The sequence below is a fragment of the Liolophura sinensis genome, chromosome 13 (assembly GCF_032854445.1).
Source record: "Liolophura sinensis isolate JHLJ2023 chromosome 13, CUHK_Ljap_v2, whole genome shotgun sequence".
In the NCBI taxonomy this organism is placed as follows: domain Eukaryota; kingdom Metazoa; phylum Mollusca; class Polyplacophora; order Chitonida; family Chitonidae; genus Liolophura; species Liolophura sinensis.
This window is the reverse complement of record NC_088307.1, coordinates 7,194,668-7,214,458: the sequence shown is the minus strand read 5'-3', so window position 1 is coordinate 7,214,458 and position 19,791 is coordinate 7,194,668. Positions and strand designations below refer to the sequence as shown.

The window sequence follows — 19,791 nt, the reverse complement described above, 5'->3', positions numbered from 1 at the left end:
TAGGATACCAAAAATTTGACAAATTGACCAGCCAACATGACAGCCAGAGCTACTTATATAGCTGCTTAAAAAGTCACAAGAAATTGGATCTACGACGTAGCGTAAAAGTGATCGTAATTAACCTAAAATTTTACCTAAGCCTAAGTTCTGTCTGCCAGGCCTACTGAAAGGTGTTTGAGGTTGTCTGACAATAGAGTGATATGGCAATGGCAAAATGTAAATTTCGGCACCAATATTTTATTGTACCTTTTTGCCTCTAAAAATGCATCTTTGGGAGCGAAATTTTAGGTATTTGCTTGTGGGCTGATCTAAAGTAGACTACCACAGTTTGCATCGGACTGTCACAAAATGTTGCACAGACAATACTTTTACCCAACCTGAACTTGTCAATGGTATCATTGGTGTGAAGGGTTTTCCAGTCTGCCACGCGCCGAAGCCACCAGGCATGCTGAGTTCTCTCCCTTTCCATGTCCGCGCACATCAACCGCATAAATAGGTCGGCGTAGGAGCGTTTGTTGCTCAACACCGTCTGATTGATCATCTGTGCACGCATCAAAATCATTTGATAAATAACACATCCCAAATTAAAGTCTGATCTATGATGCATGAGACTGTACATGAAATATCACACTTGCAGTGGTAAATTTGTAGATAATAAAATGAAGAGTAGTAAAATCATAGTTTAAACAAACAAATTAAAAATACTGTTGGACACAGTAGATGTATTTATCTGACTGGTGTTCTATGCCGCACTAAAGATTATTTCCCTTAATACAACAACAGCCAAGATTACGGTAGAAGGAAACCAGGCATGACCATTCACATGTTACTGGACATGGGTTCATGCCGCAGAGATCATGCTGGTTAGAAGATCCTCGGAAACGGTGCGTGCGTTTGACATATTTTGGTTAGAAAGTAAGAGATGAAACAATCTGGACACAATTCCATACAGTCACTTTTGATGAAAAGCCAAAAATTTTAAATTTCATGTAAATGTTTATTTTTGGACTGAAACAGCTGAAATAGGGAAACCTATGTGTCGCTTAATGTTTGGTAAGTAAAAGTGAACTTTCAAAAGCACGTACTGTTAGTGTAAATGATATAAAACAACATCTTTGATGCTAACACTTAAGACGTTCAGATTCGAAATTAATCAACCCTCACAGAAAATGTGTCACTTGCAAAAAGCTTTAGGTGAAATACTGTAACAGAAGTCATCTTAGACAAATCTGCCATGAGTTTGAACCTGTTAGGTCATGTAATATCGAGGTTTTAAATTTGACATGGGTCAAAAAGCGCTTTGTGAAATCGACTGTACGGAACTTAGCATGACAATATAGTCCTGGTATAAGCATACCTGTGACTCTCTATCCAGCATCTTGTGCAAGTCCGGCTCTAACAGATGGGAAATCTTCTCCAACAGTTTGGTATACTTCATAAAAACTTCTCTCACCTGGGCAACATCAATTAGAAGGCAGGGCTCAGTTTAAAAAAGATGTTGTACAGGTACAATAATCACACAATACCGTATGACATATGCACAAAAAAACATGTGTCATACGCCGCGTTGTGAAACTAGGCCCAGATGTCTGAAATACCTCTACCTTTTGGCTACATGCTTTTACATGAAAACTGGATTTGGTTGCAAACAGCTCGCCTGGAGCAGATACACTCATGACAGGGTATAATCCGCAGATTTTGAGAAAGAGCCAGTGGGCTTACAATTGGAAAAAATTTTTATGGAAAGCGGCATATTTGGGGAAAAAAAAAACACATGTACTAGGGAGTGTAATTTTTATGTATGCGTCACAGTGAACAGGTACTAGTACTTAACCTTTGGTGGTGGGGGGGGGGGGGGGGGTTGGGGGGGAAGGGTTTGCTAAGCTGGTCCTGCAAAAATAGAGGGGCTTAACAATAAATCAACATGACAATATACAAAAGGCTAAATGTGATATGTGACAAAGGAACTCTAAACATTTTGGCCTACCAGCATGCTGCGCTGTTTCTCAGCATCATGACAAGTGACATCAAACTCCTCAATCCACTGCTGTCTGACAGACGAATGTGACTCAATGTCTCTCCATAGCTGAGATAAGCCCTGCATCCTATACGTTATGAGATCCTGTGTTACCAGGACAAGGGTTGAAACAGAAAATGATATCAACTTTGTAGATACATGTACAGGGATCAAAAATGCTCACTTACTCACTCATGTTTAAAAGCTCAAACTAGATTACCTCAAAATGACTTTGATTTTTCTTCGACTATTAGTTTGTTTGTCTATAAGACATTTTACAGCAGTTATCACATCTTTTTACAATGTGTATTTTATAATAAACCTTATTAGATGTTACCATTAGATGCCTAGCCACTTAACAGGTGTACATACAATATCGTTGTTTTTGTCTAAATTTCTCTTCACTGCTTGTATATAAATTAGAATCTTTGGTTGCATCTTCAAATGCTTGATAACGATTTTATAATGTACATCAAACGTGGCAAGAAATAAACCAGAAGTTATCAGTCCACACAGAAACTTTGTGATGTTAAACTGATTAAGATTAATTTTTGTAGATTGCAGATGATCACGGGTTGTTTTTGTGCGTACATGAAAACCACCTCCAACCACTCTGACCACCTCTGGAGCATTATACAGGTGATATTTTCAGATTCATCACGATTCGCCGAAATCCCACAGAGCTTATTGTAGAATCAATCCATGATTTAAGACAATTACCCAAGTTTTTCACTCGCAAGTTGTCATAACCTGTTGTAAGTGTAAAGGTGTGACTGGTCCTTTACATACCTCATCCTTTTCAACTTTAGCCAGCAGTCTGTTAATTTCTGTCTCATTCTCCTCTAGACTGTTCATCAACATCTCTCCCGCCTCAGCAATTCTCGGCTCCAGATTCTGAACAGAAAGATGAAAAGTCGTCAGCATTGCCACAGGTAGCTGTATTTCACCTGAAGTTTAGCTTTTTTCAAATGAAACATTTTTGATGGATTCTGATTAATTCATCAATGTTAGAGGGTCACTTAAGAGTTTTTTGTAAAGTTTGTTTAATTTCCTAAATGTTGGCCTCAAGCGTATAATTTTAAAGCCTTTATGTGCTTCAGAAAGTGCATTTTCACATGCAGAAATTTAGGTGAAACACAGCATTTCAAAACAAAACTTCATTACTTTTTTATTACGTTTATGACAATAATTCATCACACTGAAAGATACTGACCAAATCTGGAGACCATTTTTTTGTGCCATTAAACAATCGTCATTCTGATGTTACATCATCAGACTGTAGTACATGTATACATCCCATGGGTATAGCCGTGTTCACACAATATGATAAAACGCTGCTAATCACAAAATTCAAAAACTTACCTGGCTGATCTCAGACAGCTCATGTCTCATGTCCTCCACAGCTGCCTCATGTCTGCAAACAAACACAAAAATCTGGCTCATTCAGAGAAGTCATGTACTAAATACAGGCAACTCAAAAGATGTAAAAACAAAAAACTGATTGAGATTGATCATACTCAAAATAATTGCTGGCTCACTTAATTATCTGCGCACTTCACAGAAACTCAGCCAGAAACTGCCTACTGAGACTGATGATAAATTGAAGGCCACATATCTGTGCACTTCACAGAAACTCAGCAAAAAACCTCCCATTGAGACTGACGATACACTGCCAGCACACCTATCTGTGCACTTCACAGAAACTCACCAAGAAAAACCTGTTGAGACTGATGATACACTGCCGGCACACCTATCTGTGTGCTTTACAGAAACTCACCAAGAAAAACCTGTTGAGATTGGCAATAAACTGCTGGCACACTTATCTGTGCACTTCACAGAAATTCACCAAGAAAAACCTGTTGAGATTGGCAATAAACTGCTGCCACACTTATCTGTGCACTTCAGAGAAACTCAGCAAGAAAAACCTGTTGAGATTGGCAATAAACTGCTGCCACTCTTATCTGTGGACTTCACAGAAACTCACCAAGAAAAACCTGGTGAGACTGGCAATAAACTGCTGGCACACTTATCTGTGCACTTCACAGAAACTCACCAAGAAAAACCTGTTGAGATTGGCAATAAACTGCTGCCACACTTATCTGTGCACTTCACAGAAACTCAGCCAGAATAACCTTTTGAGACTGATGATTAACTGCTGCCACACCTATCTGTGCACTTCACAGAAACTCAGCCAGAATAACCTGTTGAGATTGGCAATAAACTGCTGCCACACCTATCTGTGCACTTCACAGAAACTCACCAAGAAAAACCTGTTGAGACTGGCAATAAACTGCTGCACACTTATCTGTGCACTTCGCAGAAACTCACCAAGAAAAACCTGTTGAGACTGATGATACACTGCTGCCACACCTATCTGTGCAATTCACAGAAACTCACCAAGAAAAACCTGTTGAGATTGGCAATAAACTGCTGGCACACTTATCTGTGCACTTCAGAGAAACTCAGCCAGAAAAACCTGTTGAGATTGGCAATAAACTGCTGACACACTTATCTGTGTACTTCACAGAAACTCACCAAGAAAAACCTGTTGAGACTGATGATAAACTGCTGCCACACCTATCTGTGCACTTCACAGAAACTCACCAAGAAAAACCTGTTGAGACTGATGATAAACTGCTGCCACACCTATCTGTGCACTTCACAGAAAGTCAGCAAGAAAAATCTGTTGAGACTGATGATAAACTGCTGCCACACCTATCTGTGCACTTCACAGAAACTCAGAAGGAAAACCTGTTGAGGCTGATGATAAACTGCTGCCACACCTATCTGTGCACTTCACAAGATAAAGCTTTCCTGAGACTGATGACGAAATACACAAACATATAACTGATAAATGCAATCTGAAATTAACAGAAATTCAACAAACTCAACAAGCAAAGCTTGACAAGACAGAATAACTGTTCATACATGTACTTGCATATAGCAAAGGCAATTACCATGACAATTCAATCGGGTGATCTCTAAAACAAAAAGTACAACTGATACATTGATAGTCAACATAAATGACTTTACACGCTCAAATTCACCAGATCATACCTATTTCGTCTACTTTTTGCAATCCTGTCGATAATATCTGATCCAGTTCGTGCCGGCACTGAAAAGGTGAATTATTTTCATTTCAGATTCCTTATACATAAAACATCCACCTAATTCAACAGCAAAAAATAAATTTTATCGATAACTACCCTCTTTAATTATTCACCAATTCCAGTTTGTAAATTAATTTTTCGACTGTAAACCAATTTCTATGTTTTCTTCACTTTTCAATGTCTCATCGTCGTTTCTTACATAAAGACCAGAATACAGATATTTTAACTTCTTGTTTCAATCCGAACAGACACAAAGTCAAAAACACCACTTAACTTTAGCTCAAGTGTGACAGCTGATTGACAGAGTTTATACTTACAAACCACATCTGGCAACCCCCTGACTTCAGCACCAGCTGTTTCACTGTCAGGTACTTTTAATTTTGAACTCACAAACTCTGTGTACTGCCTGTAACGAAAGGTAAACAATTCATTTTAACACCATATATGCAAATAACTAATAAAACAATTTAACCAATTTGACAAAAGGCTCAACAAAGCACTAACTGTCAGATATAACAGGCGCATTATTCTTGAGTTACATGTACACCTCAATTTAATAAATAAATAAAGATGTCAATTCAGCTGATATTCAATAAAAAATCATAAAACATGCATTTTATTTTGACATAAAGCCAGTGACGGACGTTGTGCGAACCCCTCATGTGATAAAAACTGAAAACAAATTAGGTCTCATAATTTGACGGACACACACAGAGCTACTGAAAAGGAGTAAAAGTAAACTGTGGTAGTTTTCGAAAGTAAGTTTTCTGTGTTTAATGGGAGATTCCCTAAGTACAAGTGTGGACAAAGGAACTCTTCTCCAATATGAGGACAGTTCCGACTGTATAGAAACAAAATATGTGTGTAGACTAACATCCTAACCTGGAATTACATGGACACGGGAAGAAAATGACAGATAATTCGTTTTTAGCTGAAATACATTTGTACACATATTCGTTGCATAATGAGGGCTCTCAGCAGATAACCATTCACCAGATAACGGTGTGAGGTGACTTCTACACAGACCTAACCCGAATAATCGGTTCATCTGCAGTGTACCTTGTGCATGTACATTCTTTGTTTGGCATGGTCATGCTTTCAGACAGTGTTTGGAATTTAAAGACTTGTAACACATCGCCTGTCTTGATACTTTCTTCGATTTGATTCATGGGTATATTTAGAGATGTACAAGTAGGCCTACTAGTCGAGAGACTGCACACCTCACTGTCATTGATTTGGCAACCAGAGCTACTAAGTGACATGCATGGTAATAAAACAGGTGGGTGGGGCTAATCTCGCTCTTGTGTTATCTTGCAGCCAACTCAGATCGTGTGAGAGTAAATAACAGTAATTCACATGCAAACTTTAGGTCATTTACAGTACGTTCAGCACTAGTCGTATGTTAAACACAAAATATGTCACCTGCGAATACTTGTAAACCACAGTCATATTTTGTCAGTATTAACTCACACTTGAGAGTGTGCCATGGCAAAATGGATAAGCTATGACACACAATTTTTGGGTTCAAAACCAGCTTGTGCCACAAAACCTGTAAATTCCTAGCTCTAACTGTCTGTAGGGGCCTTGGTGACAATAAGTGGTTGATGACGCTGATATGCTATGGTCATTTGAGCAGTATAACATTTCTTGAAGACCGTTTGTTTTGCACCAATATGGAGCACAAACATACACACTTATACAGGGTGTCCCAGAAGTTGTGCACCATCCTGATTTTCATTTTTTTTCTGTCTTTCAGATTTAATACTGATTTTAAATTTTTTTTCTCTCTTTCAGAGTTAATTCTGGCTAATAAACTGACAGTACAAGAAAGAGCTGAATTGGTTTTTATGTTTGGAAGAGATGGGGCAACACACCACTCTGTAGCTCAAGCATTCAACCTCAACCTTGATGGTGCGCGACTTCTGGGACACCCTATATATATATCTTGGGCAATCCAATTCCTCCAGCCATAAAGATGATCACATGTAACATGTTTTACTGATGGCATTAACCATCAATAAAACAAAAAACAGTCAAATACATGGGAGCCTACTTGTAGAGCACAGGGTTTTCTGTGTGAGGGTCGTTAGGGAAGCAGTCCACCCAGGTCTTCTGTCTGCTGTTGAGAAAGCCATTAAGCCCGTCCCTCTGCTCACTCCGCACCAGAGGTATTCCATCCTCCCGTGAGATGATCGTCGGTTCTCGTCGTCCCTTTGATAGGCTCTGGGTAAGCTGAACCTGCACAATGCCAAGCCAACCGTAAGTATGTTAATGGTAAGTGTAGCCCCGAAAGACTCCAACTCCTTTTCTTAGCCTAGCGTTGTTGGAGCCTTGACGCTAACAGTATTAATTTCGTACTCAACAAAGGTCTAGGCTGATTCTCTTTGTTATCAAACAAGTCTCATACAAATAAAAGATACCAACCTAACGACTTGTTTTACAACTGATTTATTATAGCCACGAAGGCTTCCACGGTACATGCTCCTCAAACAGCTGCCATGTTGAGCAGCTACATGTAGGCCTACGCGCATGTAGTCCTGCTTCAGAACTGGATACCCATGAAGGGGAACAGAATGCAATAAAATAAAATTAAAGCTGGCTTAATCAAATGAAGTGAGTAAATGACAATATAACTACATGCTGCATAAAAATATAGGCCAATGAAAATACATGTATAGGCCAATTGACTCCAGAACAAATTAGCCCCGAAAGACTCCAACTCCTTTCGGGCCTAAGAACAAATGAAACTTCTTGAAGAGTTTCTTTTTGATTAACTTACCTGGGCATCAAACATCTGTCTGTACACTTTCCCACTGGGTACCACCCTCGCTGAGGGCTTTACTTCCGCGGACATCGTCAGGCTGTCCCGTGTCCGATAAAGTGCCCGATCCAATCGCGTTGACTGCTTCACTATGTTGTTGTTGTTGTAAAAGTGTGCTCGATTTCAAATCTGTCGATTGTAATGTTTATTTCCAAAATATACTTCGCTTAAAGCAACAACGAAATCACAAACTTGGAAAAACTACAAAAGGACCATTTACCATTCCCTCCGTGTTACACATTCACTTTCAAAAGTACACATTTTCCCTCAAAACAACCCCGCCATCTTTCAACGTTCCCTAAGCAACAATTCTCGCGTGACTCTGCAGCACACGTTATCTCCCGGGAACTTGAAGTGAAAATGGCCACTGTTGACAAAATTTGCCGTCTGCTAGATGCTTTGCCAGCTTCCAACGAGCCATTGTCAGTACTAGAGGAACTTAAGCTATTAATTTTTGCAACGCCACCGAGCAGTTTAAAAGATGTAGTGCCCAACGTGTCGTTTGGAAGTGTCTTTGATTGTTTAAACACAGACGACGGGTAAGACACTTTCGATTTCTGCGTTATCATGCAACAACAACATCATGTACATTATATGAAGCCATGTAAATGGCCTCCATGTTCTGTTTCAGCATTCATTCATTGTGATGTTCCATTGGATCCATTGGTGAAGATGTAAAGTTTATGGTGCTGCATTTGTTTGCGGTTGACCCACTTCTTTAGCTGTACATTGTGAAAATTATATCAATTATATTAAACATTTTCTTTCAACAACTTCTGATAGTTGGCTGTCTCAAGGTTTGATCATTGAATGAAAAGTCGAGTTGGTCAATTCCAGAAAGAACAGTGGAACAAAGTAAACCTTTTAACTTCATTGTTAAACAGCCTGCATTACTTCTCGATTTCTAGTGTGAATTCTCATATAACAAGTTATGAAAATAAATGCCTGTCAAGCACATTGGAAAACAGCGGCTGTTGATGCTGTTAAATAACTGTTACATTATGTGTTGCCTTGTCTTTCAAGGTTTCTGAAATGATAAGTCATTGTGAAATGACATGTAAGCTGTTTTCTTGTGGCTATTTCAGCGAGCTGTTACAGGTGAGCTGTGATGTGCTAGGACGACTTCTGGATGGTTTAAATCCTCAGGCTATCTACATCAACTTCCAGAGTGAGATGAAGAGAGGGTTGGCTCATCCACTCAAACCAGTCAAACTTCTGGCATTGTCCATGGTAAAGTATGCTGCCATACAAATATTTGATAATGTAGACACAACTTGATTTCGTTATACTTGTGCTCTACTCAAATACGATTTATAAACCTATAAATTGATAGGTAGGTCCATGGTAAAGTATGTAGTCATATATATGTGAGGTAATATTGACGCACCTTTATTTATATGTATATGTACCCTCTGAAACACAGTACGGTGTATTAACAGATGTATTCATAGATCTGGCATTGTCCATCATCTACGATAAAGTACTCAGACATATAATTGTCAGAGAATATTCCCACTGATATGGTTCTAATCCAATTTCATTGCATAGTACATGTACCTAAATCAGATAAATTATGAACATTATTTATTTCTTTACCCTTGAACATGACACCGTCTAAGATGACATAGTGGAAAGAGCGTCTGCCTTTTAAACAGTAGATTTGGGATTCAATGTTCGAGTCCCACCTTAGACTGCACCATCAATAACCTCAGTTTACCTCTTTTGGAACTCAGCATAAGAGGAATAAACCTAATACTTTTCAGCCTGGTGTTAGTATAGTGTGACTGGGTGGAGCGTTATGCCTGGTGTTTCAGCATTGTGTTTTAGTCAGGCAGCACAGCCAATAATCATGTTGTCTGCTACAAGGAGACACCATCATGGTATGACTGAAATGATGTTGAAAGCAATGTTAAACTTCAAACAAACAGATTGCCTGTGTCTAAAAAAAATTTTTTGAGTGTGTCTCTTAAGAAATATACTTTGTAGTAGTCTATATAAAGTTTTGTATTTAACAGTGTGAGCCCCGTTTGAAGTAAGGTCCAGTGTTACTAGGTACAGTCTGCTAGCCCATGAATCAGTGTCCTAACTTTGTCCATAGTTGACTCGGTGTGGAGAGGCTTGTCCAGATGACCTGGCCCATAACGAAGACCTTCTGCTGACGACCACCCAGTTACTGGCTGATGACAGCCTAGAAGTGGCCAAGGCAGCCAGTCAGGCTCTCCTACAGCTAGGTACTAAAGAGGAATATATAATACGAGGGAATAAGAGGGCAGGCCTCAGAGTGTTCCTTTATTTCCTTTATTTTCCTATATGTTTCAGACCCTCCTATATTTTCCTATATTTGTTGAAAACCTCTTACATTTCCTTTAAAAATCAACTCAAAATTTGTTCGCTGTCTATCTGTATGCTGCTTTTTAGTTTTCATGTACAAGGTACATGTAGGCTACATGAGCTTATCTCACACCCTGACATTTACATCAAATAGCAATTATTGCCAGTAAGGGGAATGTGACTATACTATACTAATCTTAGGTTGAAGTAACAGTTTCTAACATTTGGCATAGAGAGCATTCAAGAAAGAGCATTAAAAGAGAATTGTTGAGTGGCCTCTGTGCCTGATTGGCTAGCACAATGACCCTGAAGCCTCTCACCAGTGTGATTGCTGTGAGTCCAGCTCATGCTGGCTTTCTCTCCACGTGCCAAAGTCTTCCAGCAACCTTGGAATGGTTGTGTTTTCCTCCAGGCTCTGCCAGGTTTCCTCTTACCATAATGCTGGTCGCCATAGCATAAATGAAATATTTTTGAGTGCTGTGTAAAACACTAATCAAATAAATAAATAAATCAAGAGCATTTGCAGTAATGCATTTTGGTATGCTTACTTAGTACATTTTAATCCAAATTCAACTAAAAATGTTCAGTGTTCTTGCATACATGTAAACCACAAGGCAAAGTGCTTCCCGTAATTTAAAAAATTCCAGACTTTGCCTCCCAATATGTACTATTTATTTGTTTATTTATTTGATTGTTGTTTAACACCTTGCTCAAAAACTTCTTTAATACTTGCATGAGGCCATCCTTAAAAAAATTAATTGTTGGAGGGTAACCCAACCCCTTTGGAAAAAAGTAGGTTGATAGGGAATTTTTTTTTATTCTGACTTATGAAAAAGGTAGGTGTCTGAAATTTTGTAAATTTGCAAAATGTTTCAGTGTAACTCAGCATTCAAATGCAGTGAAAACAAATATTTAACATATACGTCTATTCCTCTGAAAGGCCTCTGCCAGCAACTTGCGGATGATCGTAGGTTTCCCCCCAGGCTCTTCCCAGTTTCCCCCCTCCATATTGGTCTGTAGAACGGGTCTCCTTCACCTATAATTGACTGGGATAGTCGTTCCGCTTGCTTTTGTATGACCCCATCCCCTCTCTACTGAGCTAGCTACAGGCTAGTTACTCTGGTCAGTGTTAAATTAACCTTATTCACTTTATCCACATGCACTGTTTGAGTAAATATTTTACAACTGACATTGCGCATATTTTAACAGAAAGTGAGAACTTACATGTAAAATCACAACCTACATGTCGATTTTTCTCTCTTAAAACACAGTGAAACGTGTGTACGTCTATATAGGATCCAAGAGCTTTCCTGGACCCCTACACCCTCCCCCAACTTTTGACCTATCATGTTTCATTTCCTTCCTATGTCTCTTGTATGGTATGTAGGCTAGTAGGTGTACTATGTAATCTAGTGGTTTGAATCCTCGATTTCTTGATTCCTTGGTGTTCAAAGGACATTGGTGACAATAAGTAGTTGACGACGCTGGTGTGACAGCATGGACGGATTGCACAGCCTTATTAATGGTGTCACATTGCGTAAGAACTTGCAGGTGATCTACCAGTTTCATTAACTGATCACCATTGTATATCTGAAAAATTCTTGAATATGGCATTAAACAACTATATGTCTGGAGTTTCATATATTATCCTATATATTTAGGAAGAAATTCCTATATTTTCCTATATTTTTATTTTCTCCTATATATTTGCTGGGAGACACTCTGGGGGCTTCGAAGGGGATGGGTGTGTCTGCCAGTTGATGAACACCCTGACCTTATTGACTGTTATCCACCCAGCTTCTGGCTGATGACGAGCTGGAAGTGGTAAAGGGGTCCAGTCAGGTTCATCTACTATGTAAAGCTGAGCCAGCAGGAACATGGATGAGATGGGATGAGGCCTGGCTGTATGTTTGGGAATGGTGCAGAAGGATAGTGGGGAAAGGAATACCCTAATTCTTCTAAAATTTGGGACAGATATTAGTAGTGTTGAAAGTTTATAAGCCTTTTAGAGAAGTGAAGATACAAATATGCCCATTAGATGGTCTAAGCATGCAAGAAAAAAAGAAACTCTGTATTCCTGCTGGAATTGCATGTATATATTGGCTTAAATTGGCAGACCAGGTGTCCCAAAATTGAAAAGAAATATTGTAATGCATAGTACAGCTGAAAAGATTCTGTTTGTTCATTTGATTGATATACTCCAAAATAATTCACTTATTATGTACTTTGGATGTTAAGTAAGAATCCTGGTGGTAGATGTTCTAATGGCTTTCCTTGTTTCTTGAAGGTAAAACGAAAGAAGGGTTACATGCCATTTACCATGGACAGGTTTTCAGTAGGTTACAGGAGGTCCTCGAAAAGAATGATACCTGTCGTTACCGTGTCTTTAAGGTAAGTTCAGGTGTCTACACATGCATGAAGGACTATAGTCATTTAGATTTTTGTTGTAAGGCTTTTATTCCCAAATAATTTGCCCCCAAAAGGGGAAGGTAATGAAGGTCATGCTGGCTTCCTGTGAAATCGTGATGTGGAAAGGTCTTGCAGCAACCTGCAGTTGTGGGTTTATCCTAGGCCGATTTTCTTCCACCGTAATTTTTGTCACCGTTGTATAAATGAAATATTCTTGACTATGGCATAAAACACGAATCAGATAAATAAATTTGCATATTTTCATCGATAATTCATTCGCCCACCTCACAGAGTAGAGTTAACAGCTATCACTGTTGGCATTACAGCTGCTGGCAATGTAATAAATTGCTAGCTCCTTAGGAAAGCTGTAGTTTAAAGCCATTTTATGCTTCAAGAAAAAAACTGAGAAGCTTTTTGGTTCCTATATATCTTAGGACACATCTTTAGCCTGCAAATCCAAGTTTCATTCAGTCAGGACTGTTATGTTGTCAGTATTTAGTGGATGTGTGCAAGTTGTCTCCCCTGTTGTTAGTTTGTAGTGGATGTGTGCAAGTTGTCTCCCCTTGGTCTGGAGCACAGCTGTCAGTCTGGCCTGCTCACACAGATCATCAATGACCTGTACAAGGACGATATCCTTGTCCAGCTCAACTGCCTGGAGCTCCTCACTGACCTGGCCTCCGTCCAGCACGGACTACACTATCTCGACCAGCAGGGTGTCATCAGTAAGCTGGAGAACATGATGGGAAAGATGGACGAAGACCCAATGGGAAGCCTTCTCCTGCCAGGTGAGTGCTAAGGGTTTAAAGTCGTACTTAACAATTTTTCAGTCATGTGACAAAGAAGGAGTCCTTAAAGTGCATGAAATGTGCCTCCTTGTTGCAAGACAGATTTCCACCGCTCTTTTATCTAGTGCTTCTTCACTGAGACGACTTACCGAATTCAAGTAAGCTGTCTCGCCCGAGCCATTCTACTGATATGGGTCAACCAGTCATTGCACTATCCCCTTATTGCTGAATGCCAAACAAGGAAGCTACAACTTCCTCTTTTAAGGTCTTAGCTGTGACCTGACCCATGATTGACCCTGGATTTACCACCCGAAGCGGACGCTCTACTAACTGAGCCATCGGGGTCGGTCTCCTACCAGGTGGTAACCCACAATCACATTTTAAATGAGCACTGGTGCCTTTTAAGTGCCCAGCTTATACTGCTTTCTGCTTTCTTCACTTTTTTCTTGGTATTTTCTGTTTTTCAAATGTTTTTCCTGCAAATTTAATACTGCAGATAGAAATTTTCTTTGCAATGTAGAATTTAATGAAAACAGATGTTTGATAAAGTAAACACGTCGTCGCTAGGTCAAATCACATGCTCAGACTGGCACCCAGACCCCAAATACCAGTATATCTGTTCACATTTTGACTAAAGAAACAATGGCAGCTTTCATTAATGTGAATGTTGGTAATGCCAGCATAATAGTACCTGTCGTGTGTGAAGATAAAGTGAAGAAGACAAAAGCCAGTCCATGCGGGTCAGGTTTCCTAATTCAGTAGTTAGTAATTCAGTAATTCAGTTTGATGATGTGCTAAACATTTTAATGACGTTAAAACATAATCTTGTAGCATCTCCCTTTGCAAATTTCATGCTAAGACAAAACCTGAAGACAGCTACGCCGGGTCTGTCCAATGACCCTTCTTTTGTTGAAGAGGTTAAAACTTAATGTTAGTCCAAATCATTGTTTCAAAACAAAAAAAGTTTGAGAGAGCCAACTTTACATTCTAAGATCCAGAAATAAGTGTAACGAGAGCAGCTGAGTTTAGTTGACAAAGTGATAACCAAGAAACATACAATTTCTCTATTCATGACTTTAAACTATAAAGAACAATTACAGTTATGCCATGCTGGCAGTTTAGGGCTACCCCTCTCTCAGTTCTCCCAGGCATGCATGATGCCTTAGGCAGTGAACTGTTTGTTGAACTGCCAGGACTGCGGTATTTTAAACCTCTACATATGCCCTCAAGCCTCTCTCAGAAGCACAGCCTAGAAAGACTGATGATTTATAGCTCTCGTAAAATAAACTACAACAAAAGGTCATTACTATCCAAACGCATGGTAGTTTGAATTACCTTAATACAGTGGGGTTTCTAAGCGAACTTGATCATCAGCAAAATATGTCCAAAAAGTTTTGCAGAAGAAAAACCCTTACAAACTGCACAGATGTATCCAAGGGAATTAACTCTTCCCTTATGCAAGTATAAAGTTCAATTGGACCAAAAGGTGAAGGGATTTTTTCAGGACCAGTTGGCAACTAGCTTAATGAGTGGCTCATTACAAGAACACATTGCAGTAAGATAAAACAACATTCTTGCTTTAAATAGGATTATTTTAATAAAACAAGCATTTCCACAGCTATACAATTCAGGTACTACCAGGATGAGATCATACAAATAAATTTCTGGTTCCATGATTGGTGACATAAAGCAGGCTATGATCGTGTACCCCTAAACATACCCTAATCCCTCATCCTTTTCGCATGTAAAAGAGCAACTTTCAGGGCAATTTGATGCTCATTTTTAATTTGATTTTTGGAGGTTTCACAAAAAGGATGATATTATCAGACTGCACAGAATAATGCCCACAGAATATGCTTAAAAACTGTCTTACAAACATGCAAAAAGTTTGAAGAATTACAGTTCTCACATTACATGCATGATTGCTTCAAGTCAATATTTTCTACTTCACAGGGTTAATCAAAGTGTTTGGGAACATTGCACGCTTCCATCCCAAGGAGGTGTTTGAGAAGTACCCCACATTTATGTCACTGGTGTTTGACCTGCTTAGCAGCAGTGATGTCACACTGAAAGCTGTCGCAGTGGAAACAATTGGATTTGTGGGAAGAGAAATGGAAGGCAAGCAGGCTCTGGAAAAATTAGGTCAGTGTTTTAGAAGTTTTGTGTGTTATGCCAGTTCAGAATCATATCAGAGATACAATAATAAAACAGTTGTAAATAAAGATTGCAGGGCCTCCATGGGTGAGGTAGTTAGTGTGCCAGCACAGTGCAATGATCCAGGAGCCTCTCACCAGTGCAGTTGCTGTGAGTCCAGCTCATGCTGACTTCCCCTTTTGGCTGTATGTGGGAGGGTCTGGCCACAACCCGTGGATGGTTGTGGGATTTCCCCAGGCTCAGCCAGGTTTTTTTTCCACCATAATGCTGGACACAGTCGTATAAGCAAAATATTCTTGAGTATGGCGTAAAACATCAATGAAATAAATGAATAAATAAAGATTGCGTGCTCTTTATTAGAAAAACTTCCAGTTAAAATTCTCACGTGATGTTTACCCCTGGACCAAAATTAGCCTATAGGCATTGTTAAAGCTATTGGCATCCGCCCGTCCGTTTGCCATTATTACATGTATTTAGTTTGCCTAAGTGCAGTTCAGGGAACCTGTTACAATAGCATGTTGGATATCTGATCTTTTCTGTTTTATCAGTGAAATCATGGTTTCCTACCAGATTTTGTCTCAGTTTACACCAGATTTGACATAGATGTTCAACAGCAAGTGCTAGTCATCTACCAGAAAATAGCTGCTTTCAATAGCATCCATCTTTTGATGGGTTTTTTTCTCTTTTTGAATAGAATGTTTTTATTCTCATGTTGGAAGCATACAGGTTCCCTGATTCTAACATGTTGTCAACCATTCATTCTTTAGATCATTCATCACTTGTCAAGAATTTACAAAGGGAGATAATTTCAGCAGAATAAGAGTACAAGGTCATTGGCTGTTAGTGTAACATTGTTGGCTATTGCCTAGTGAACGTGAGTTATTGCTTTCTGAGGATGACATTTGCCTTGCTTGGGCGCATTATCGTTGTACGTCATGTACTCCTGAATATCGTGACAATGTATATAGACCAATGGAAACCAAGAATCCTTCTGAGGTATAATAAACTTTAATGCATTGTAAAATCTCAGCCAGATAAAATAATAATTCATTTTGTTCACAGGAGACACAATGAACAAGGCTGTCAGACAGTTGGGGGTGATTATCAAAGACTCGCCTGCTGATATCAGAGTGAAAGCTCTCCATGCTTTTGCTGCTCTCATGACTTTAGAGGTATTGAGCACATAGTAGCCTCTGTAATCTTGTTTATCTGTATTATTTATCTATTGGTGAACAAAACAACATTACCGCCTTTCATATTGGAGGGATGGGTTAAGTGGTTAGCATGATAGCACATCACAAAGATTTAAGAGCCTCTCACCAAAGTGAGTCCTGCTCAGGTCAAGCTCGTGTTGCCTTATTCTCTGGTTGTGGGAATGTCTGCTGACATCCTGCAGGTGGTTGTTCCCTCAGGCTCTGGGCATTTCCTCCCACCATAATCTTGGCTGTTATTGTGTGATTGAAACATTTTTGAGTCAGCTTAAAACGTCAATCAAATAAATTTGTTCTTGGAGCTGGGTATAGTACCGTTGCCAATGTTGAACGTTGACTTGAAACACCATCAGGTTAAGAATGTTGGGCATATGTTTGCATATTTTTGAATTCCGTGAGGTGGTGCTAGTGTTAAAGACTTTAAACTGTTATTACTTACATTATTCATTAATTTTGAAGGTCCCCATTGCTGTGGTGCTTCCTAGAACTCACTTCCTGTTCCCTATGTGTTAAATCCTTCAAATCCCATGAGCATTCTTACTAATTCATTATGTTATTTCTCAGCTTGCGGACCAGACAACAGAGTTACTGGCCCTGACGGAGAGCTGGTTCCAACATATGGCTCCCAAACCTTTTGAAGTCTTGATGTCCCTTAGTCGGCAGCCCTTCCCTGACTTGAGGTGTGCTACCCACAGTGTTTACCAAGCCTTAGCGCTACAGGTTTGGGGACAGAAACTAATGAACTCTGACCCGGGCTTTAAGGAGTACTTGCTGGATCGGACCACAGAACACGAGAAGGAAGGGAAGGAGGCGAAGTTTGAGACTGTGCGGATGCTCGCTGAGTCTCCGACCACCAAGGAGACGCTGGGGCGGCCGTTCTACATCAGTGTGAAAGAATATTACAATGAGGGACCGTTCTATGTGAAGGCTCAGACAGAAGTGGCCATTGAAGGCGGCAGTTAAGGGTGGTCTGTTCTGCAGCTTCACACATGCTTAAACTGCAGCAGAAATAGTGTCTCAGTGACATAAAAATTTTCTTCTGAGCAATCCAAGATGTGCGTTCACAGTTTCTCATTATTATCGCTGATACATATTGTGTCATAAAGCTATTTATTTATTTATTTGATTGGTGTTTTACGCCATATTCAAGAATATTTCACTTATACAACGACCGCCAGTATTATGGTGGGTGGAAACTGCCATAAAGCTATGAGAGGCCTGTATCAGAAGCCACAAAAATGTATCTAGCGTAATGTGACATAGTCAGAGATACCCTAAATGACCCCAAAATTTCGTCCATGACTAACTTGCCCATTTTTCCTAATTCTATTGATTTTAGAAAGGTGTTTTGAGGTTTGTCTAGAACATGGGATGATATTCTACTGGCAAATTGTAAGGTTCAGAACCAAAGCAATATTTTGTAACATTTATTTACCTCTCTAAATGCACTTTTGTGGGCGAAATTTTAGGTCTTTTAGGGTATGTGACCATGATCATAAATGTGCATAACACTGGTGCAACGGCTTTTGGAAGAGTACTGTCCCCTGACTATGAGTATGTGATGTATTTGTCAACACATTGAATGCTCCAAGAATGACAGATGTGGGCTCAAACGTCTTCGTCAGCTTTTGTGTGCTCCAGTTTTGAGGACTTTCATCTGATCTGATTGTCTTACACTGTCAAAATGGAGCTTTGAAATAAAATTACACAATCATTATCTTGAAAGTTAACACCAAATTGTTCCTCCAGCATATCCAGCACACTTTGATATAAAGGAGTAAAACTATGAACCTGACAGAATACCAAGCCGACAAATCTGCACTTAAATGTTTCTCAGGTGAATGTTACGAGGTTATGAAACAGAAAACATCGTTCGTTTCAAATAAGTGCCCTGTATCCCCGTTCCATATACTTCTAAGCCAGCTCACAATATTATGAGGGTGTGTGTTTAGTGCTACAACAACTAAAGCACGTACAGGTCTGCCAACAACCTGCAACTGGTTGTGGGTTTCCCCCGGGCTCTGTTGGGTTTCCTCTCACCAAAATGCTGGCTGCGATCGTATAAATGAAATATTCTTGAGTACTGTATTAAACACCAATCAAGTAAATAAATAAATATCACGTGTACTAATGTTCATTTGGAAATACAAACGGGCAATGCAAATGGGAATGTTTATATTGATATAGTGAGGTAATAGATGCAATTCTGTGTTATTTATTTTCAACTCCTTTTCTTTGGTAAGAAGTCATGCCCATGTTTGATTTTTTTTTGTAATGGTCGGGAGAGGATGGGGCTTATCTCTCCCTTCAGCTTTATCTGATTATCTCCCCTTCTTCGTCATCATGAGCACAATTTTGGCTACGTGGATACATGTACACAGTTTTCTGTCTTAAATTTAAGCGAGTTTAAGCCTGAAAATAAGGTGAACACCCTATCAAATAATAAAGGCTCTAATTTGTTATTTGACAACTTTAATTTTCTTTCCATGTGTTTACAAGTGAAGGTGTGGAAAGACTTCATTGTGGACAGAAATTGGTCATTGAGGGATTGGCACTTGAACATGAAATGCTGTCACAGCTGTAAGGTAGCGGAGTCAAATCCAGTCCTAGCTAATTCAGCAGAAACTCTTAATTGAGGAGGTTTGTCTCCTGGGTTGGCTGCAGCTTTATGTCAGAGTTTCTGGTCAAAACTCTTGCCTTTCAATGGCTAGAATTCCCAAGCTGTTTCATTATTTCTGTGGCTGTGGTGACAATAAGTGCTCAACAGGGGCTCGTGTGACCTTTTGCTATTCAATGGTTAGCACACACCAGGTGCAGGTTCAAAACTGGCTTTGGGCAGGGAATTTGTACATTCACCTGCTTTGTGTATTTATTTATTTGATTGGTGGTTTATGCTGTACTCAAGAATACTTCTCTTATATGACCAGCATTATGGTAGGTGGAAACCGGGCAG

The 19,791-nt window shown here is 39.5% G+C and overlaps 2 protein-coding genes across 2 annotated transcripts in view; one reads left to right on the top strand and one right to left on the bottom strand.

Moving 5' to 3' along the window:
• LOC135480787 (coiled-coil domain-containing protein 180-like) overlaps positions 1-8,039 on the bottom strand; it is a 65,779-nt gene extending 57,740 nt beyond the window's left edge. The window contains exons 1-9 of the mRNA XM_064760711.1: positions 7,907-8,039; positions 7,181-7,365; positions 5,445-5,533; positions 5,075-5,132; positions 3,380-3,431; positions 2,807-2,911; positions 1,988-2,122; positions 1,358-1,453; positions 378-541 (exon numbers count right to left, since the gene is read on the bottom strand). Of these exons, the coding sequence (XP_064616781.1) occupies positions 378-541; positions 1,358-1,453; positions 1,988-2,122; positions 2,807-2,911; positions 3,380-3,431; positions 5,075-5,132; positions 5,445-5,533; positions 7,181-7,365; positions 7,907-7,981 (959 nt within the window). The 5' untranslated portion in view covers positions 7,982-8,039. The remainder of the gene's footprint in view (positions 1-377; positions 542-1,357; positions 1,454-1,987; positions 2,123-2,806; positions 2,912-3,379; positions 3,432-5,074; positions 5,133-5,444; positions 5,534-7,180; positions 7,366-7,906) is intronic.
• Positions 8,040-8,234: 195 nt separating this feature from the next.
• LOC135480788 (26S proteasome non-ATPase regulatory subunit 5-like) lies at positions 8,235-19,479 on the top strand. Its single transcript, XM_064760713.1, has 8 exons — positions 8,235-8,487; positions 9,034-9,178; positions 10,047-10,179; positions 12,567-12,670; positions 13,221-13,473; positions 15,427-15,615; positions 16,690-16,799; positions 17,403-19,479. The coding sequence occupies exons 1-8, from the start codon at positions 8,309-8,311 to the stop codon at positions 17,799-17,801; spliced, it is 1,512 nt and encodes a 503-aa protein (XP_064616783.1). The 5' UTR covers positions 8,235-8,308; the 3' UTR covers positions 17,802-19,479.
• Positions 19,480-19,791: the final 312 nt, after the last annotated feature.

Excerpts from the sequence above, each read along its gene's own strand:
- LOC135480788 (XM_064760713.1), top strand. The coding sequence starts at position 8,309 with ATGGCCACTGTTGACAAAATTTGCCGTCTGCTAGATGCTTTGCCAGCT. Across the intron at positions 12,671-13,220 it reads GTCGTTACCGTGTCTTTAAG|TTTGTAGTGGATGTGTGCAA; the intron begins GTAAGTTCAGGT and ends CCCTGTTGTTAG. Across the intron at positions 15,616-16,689 it reads GCAGGCTCTGGAAAAATTAG|GAGACACAATGAACAAGGCT; the intron begins GTCAGTGTTTTA and ends TTTTGTTCACAG.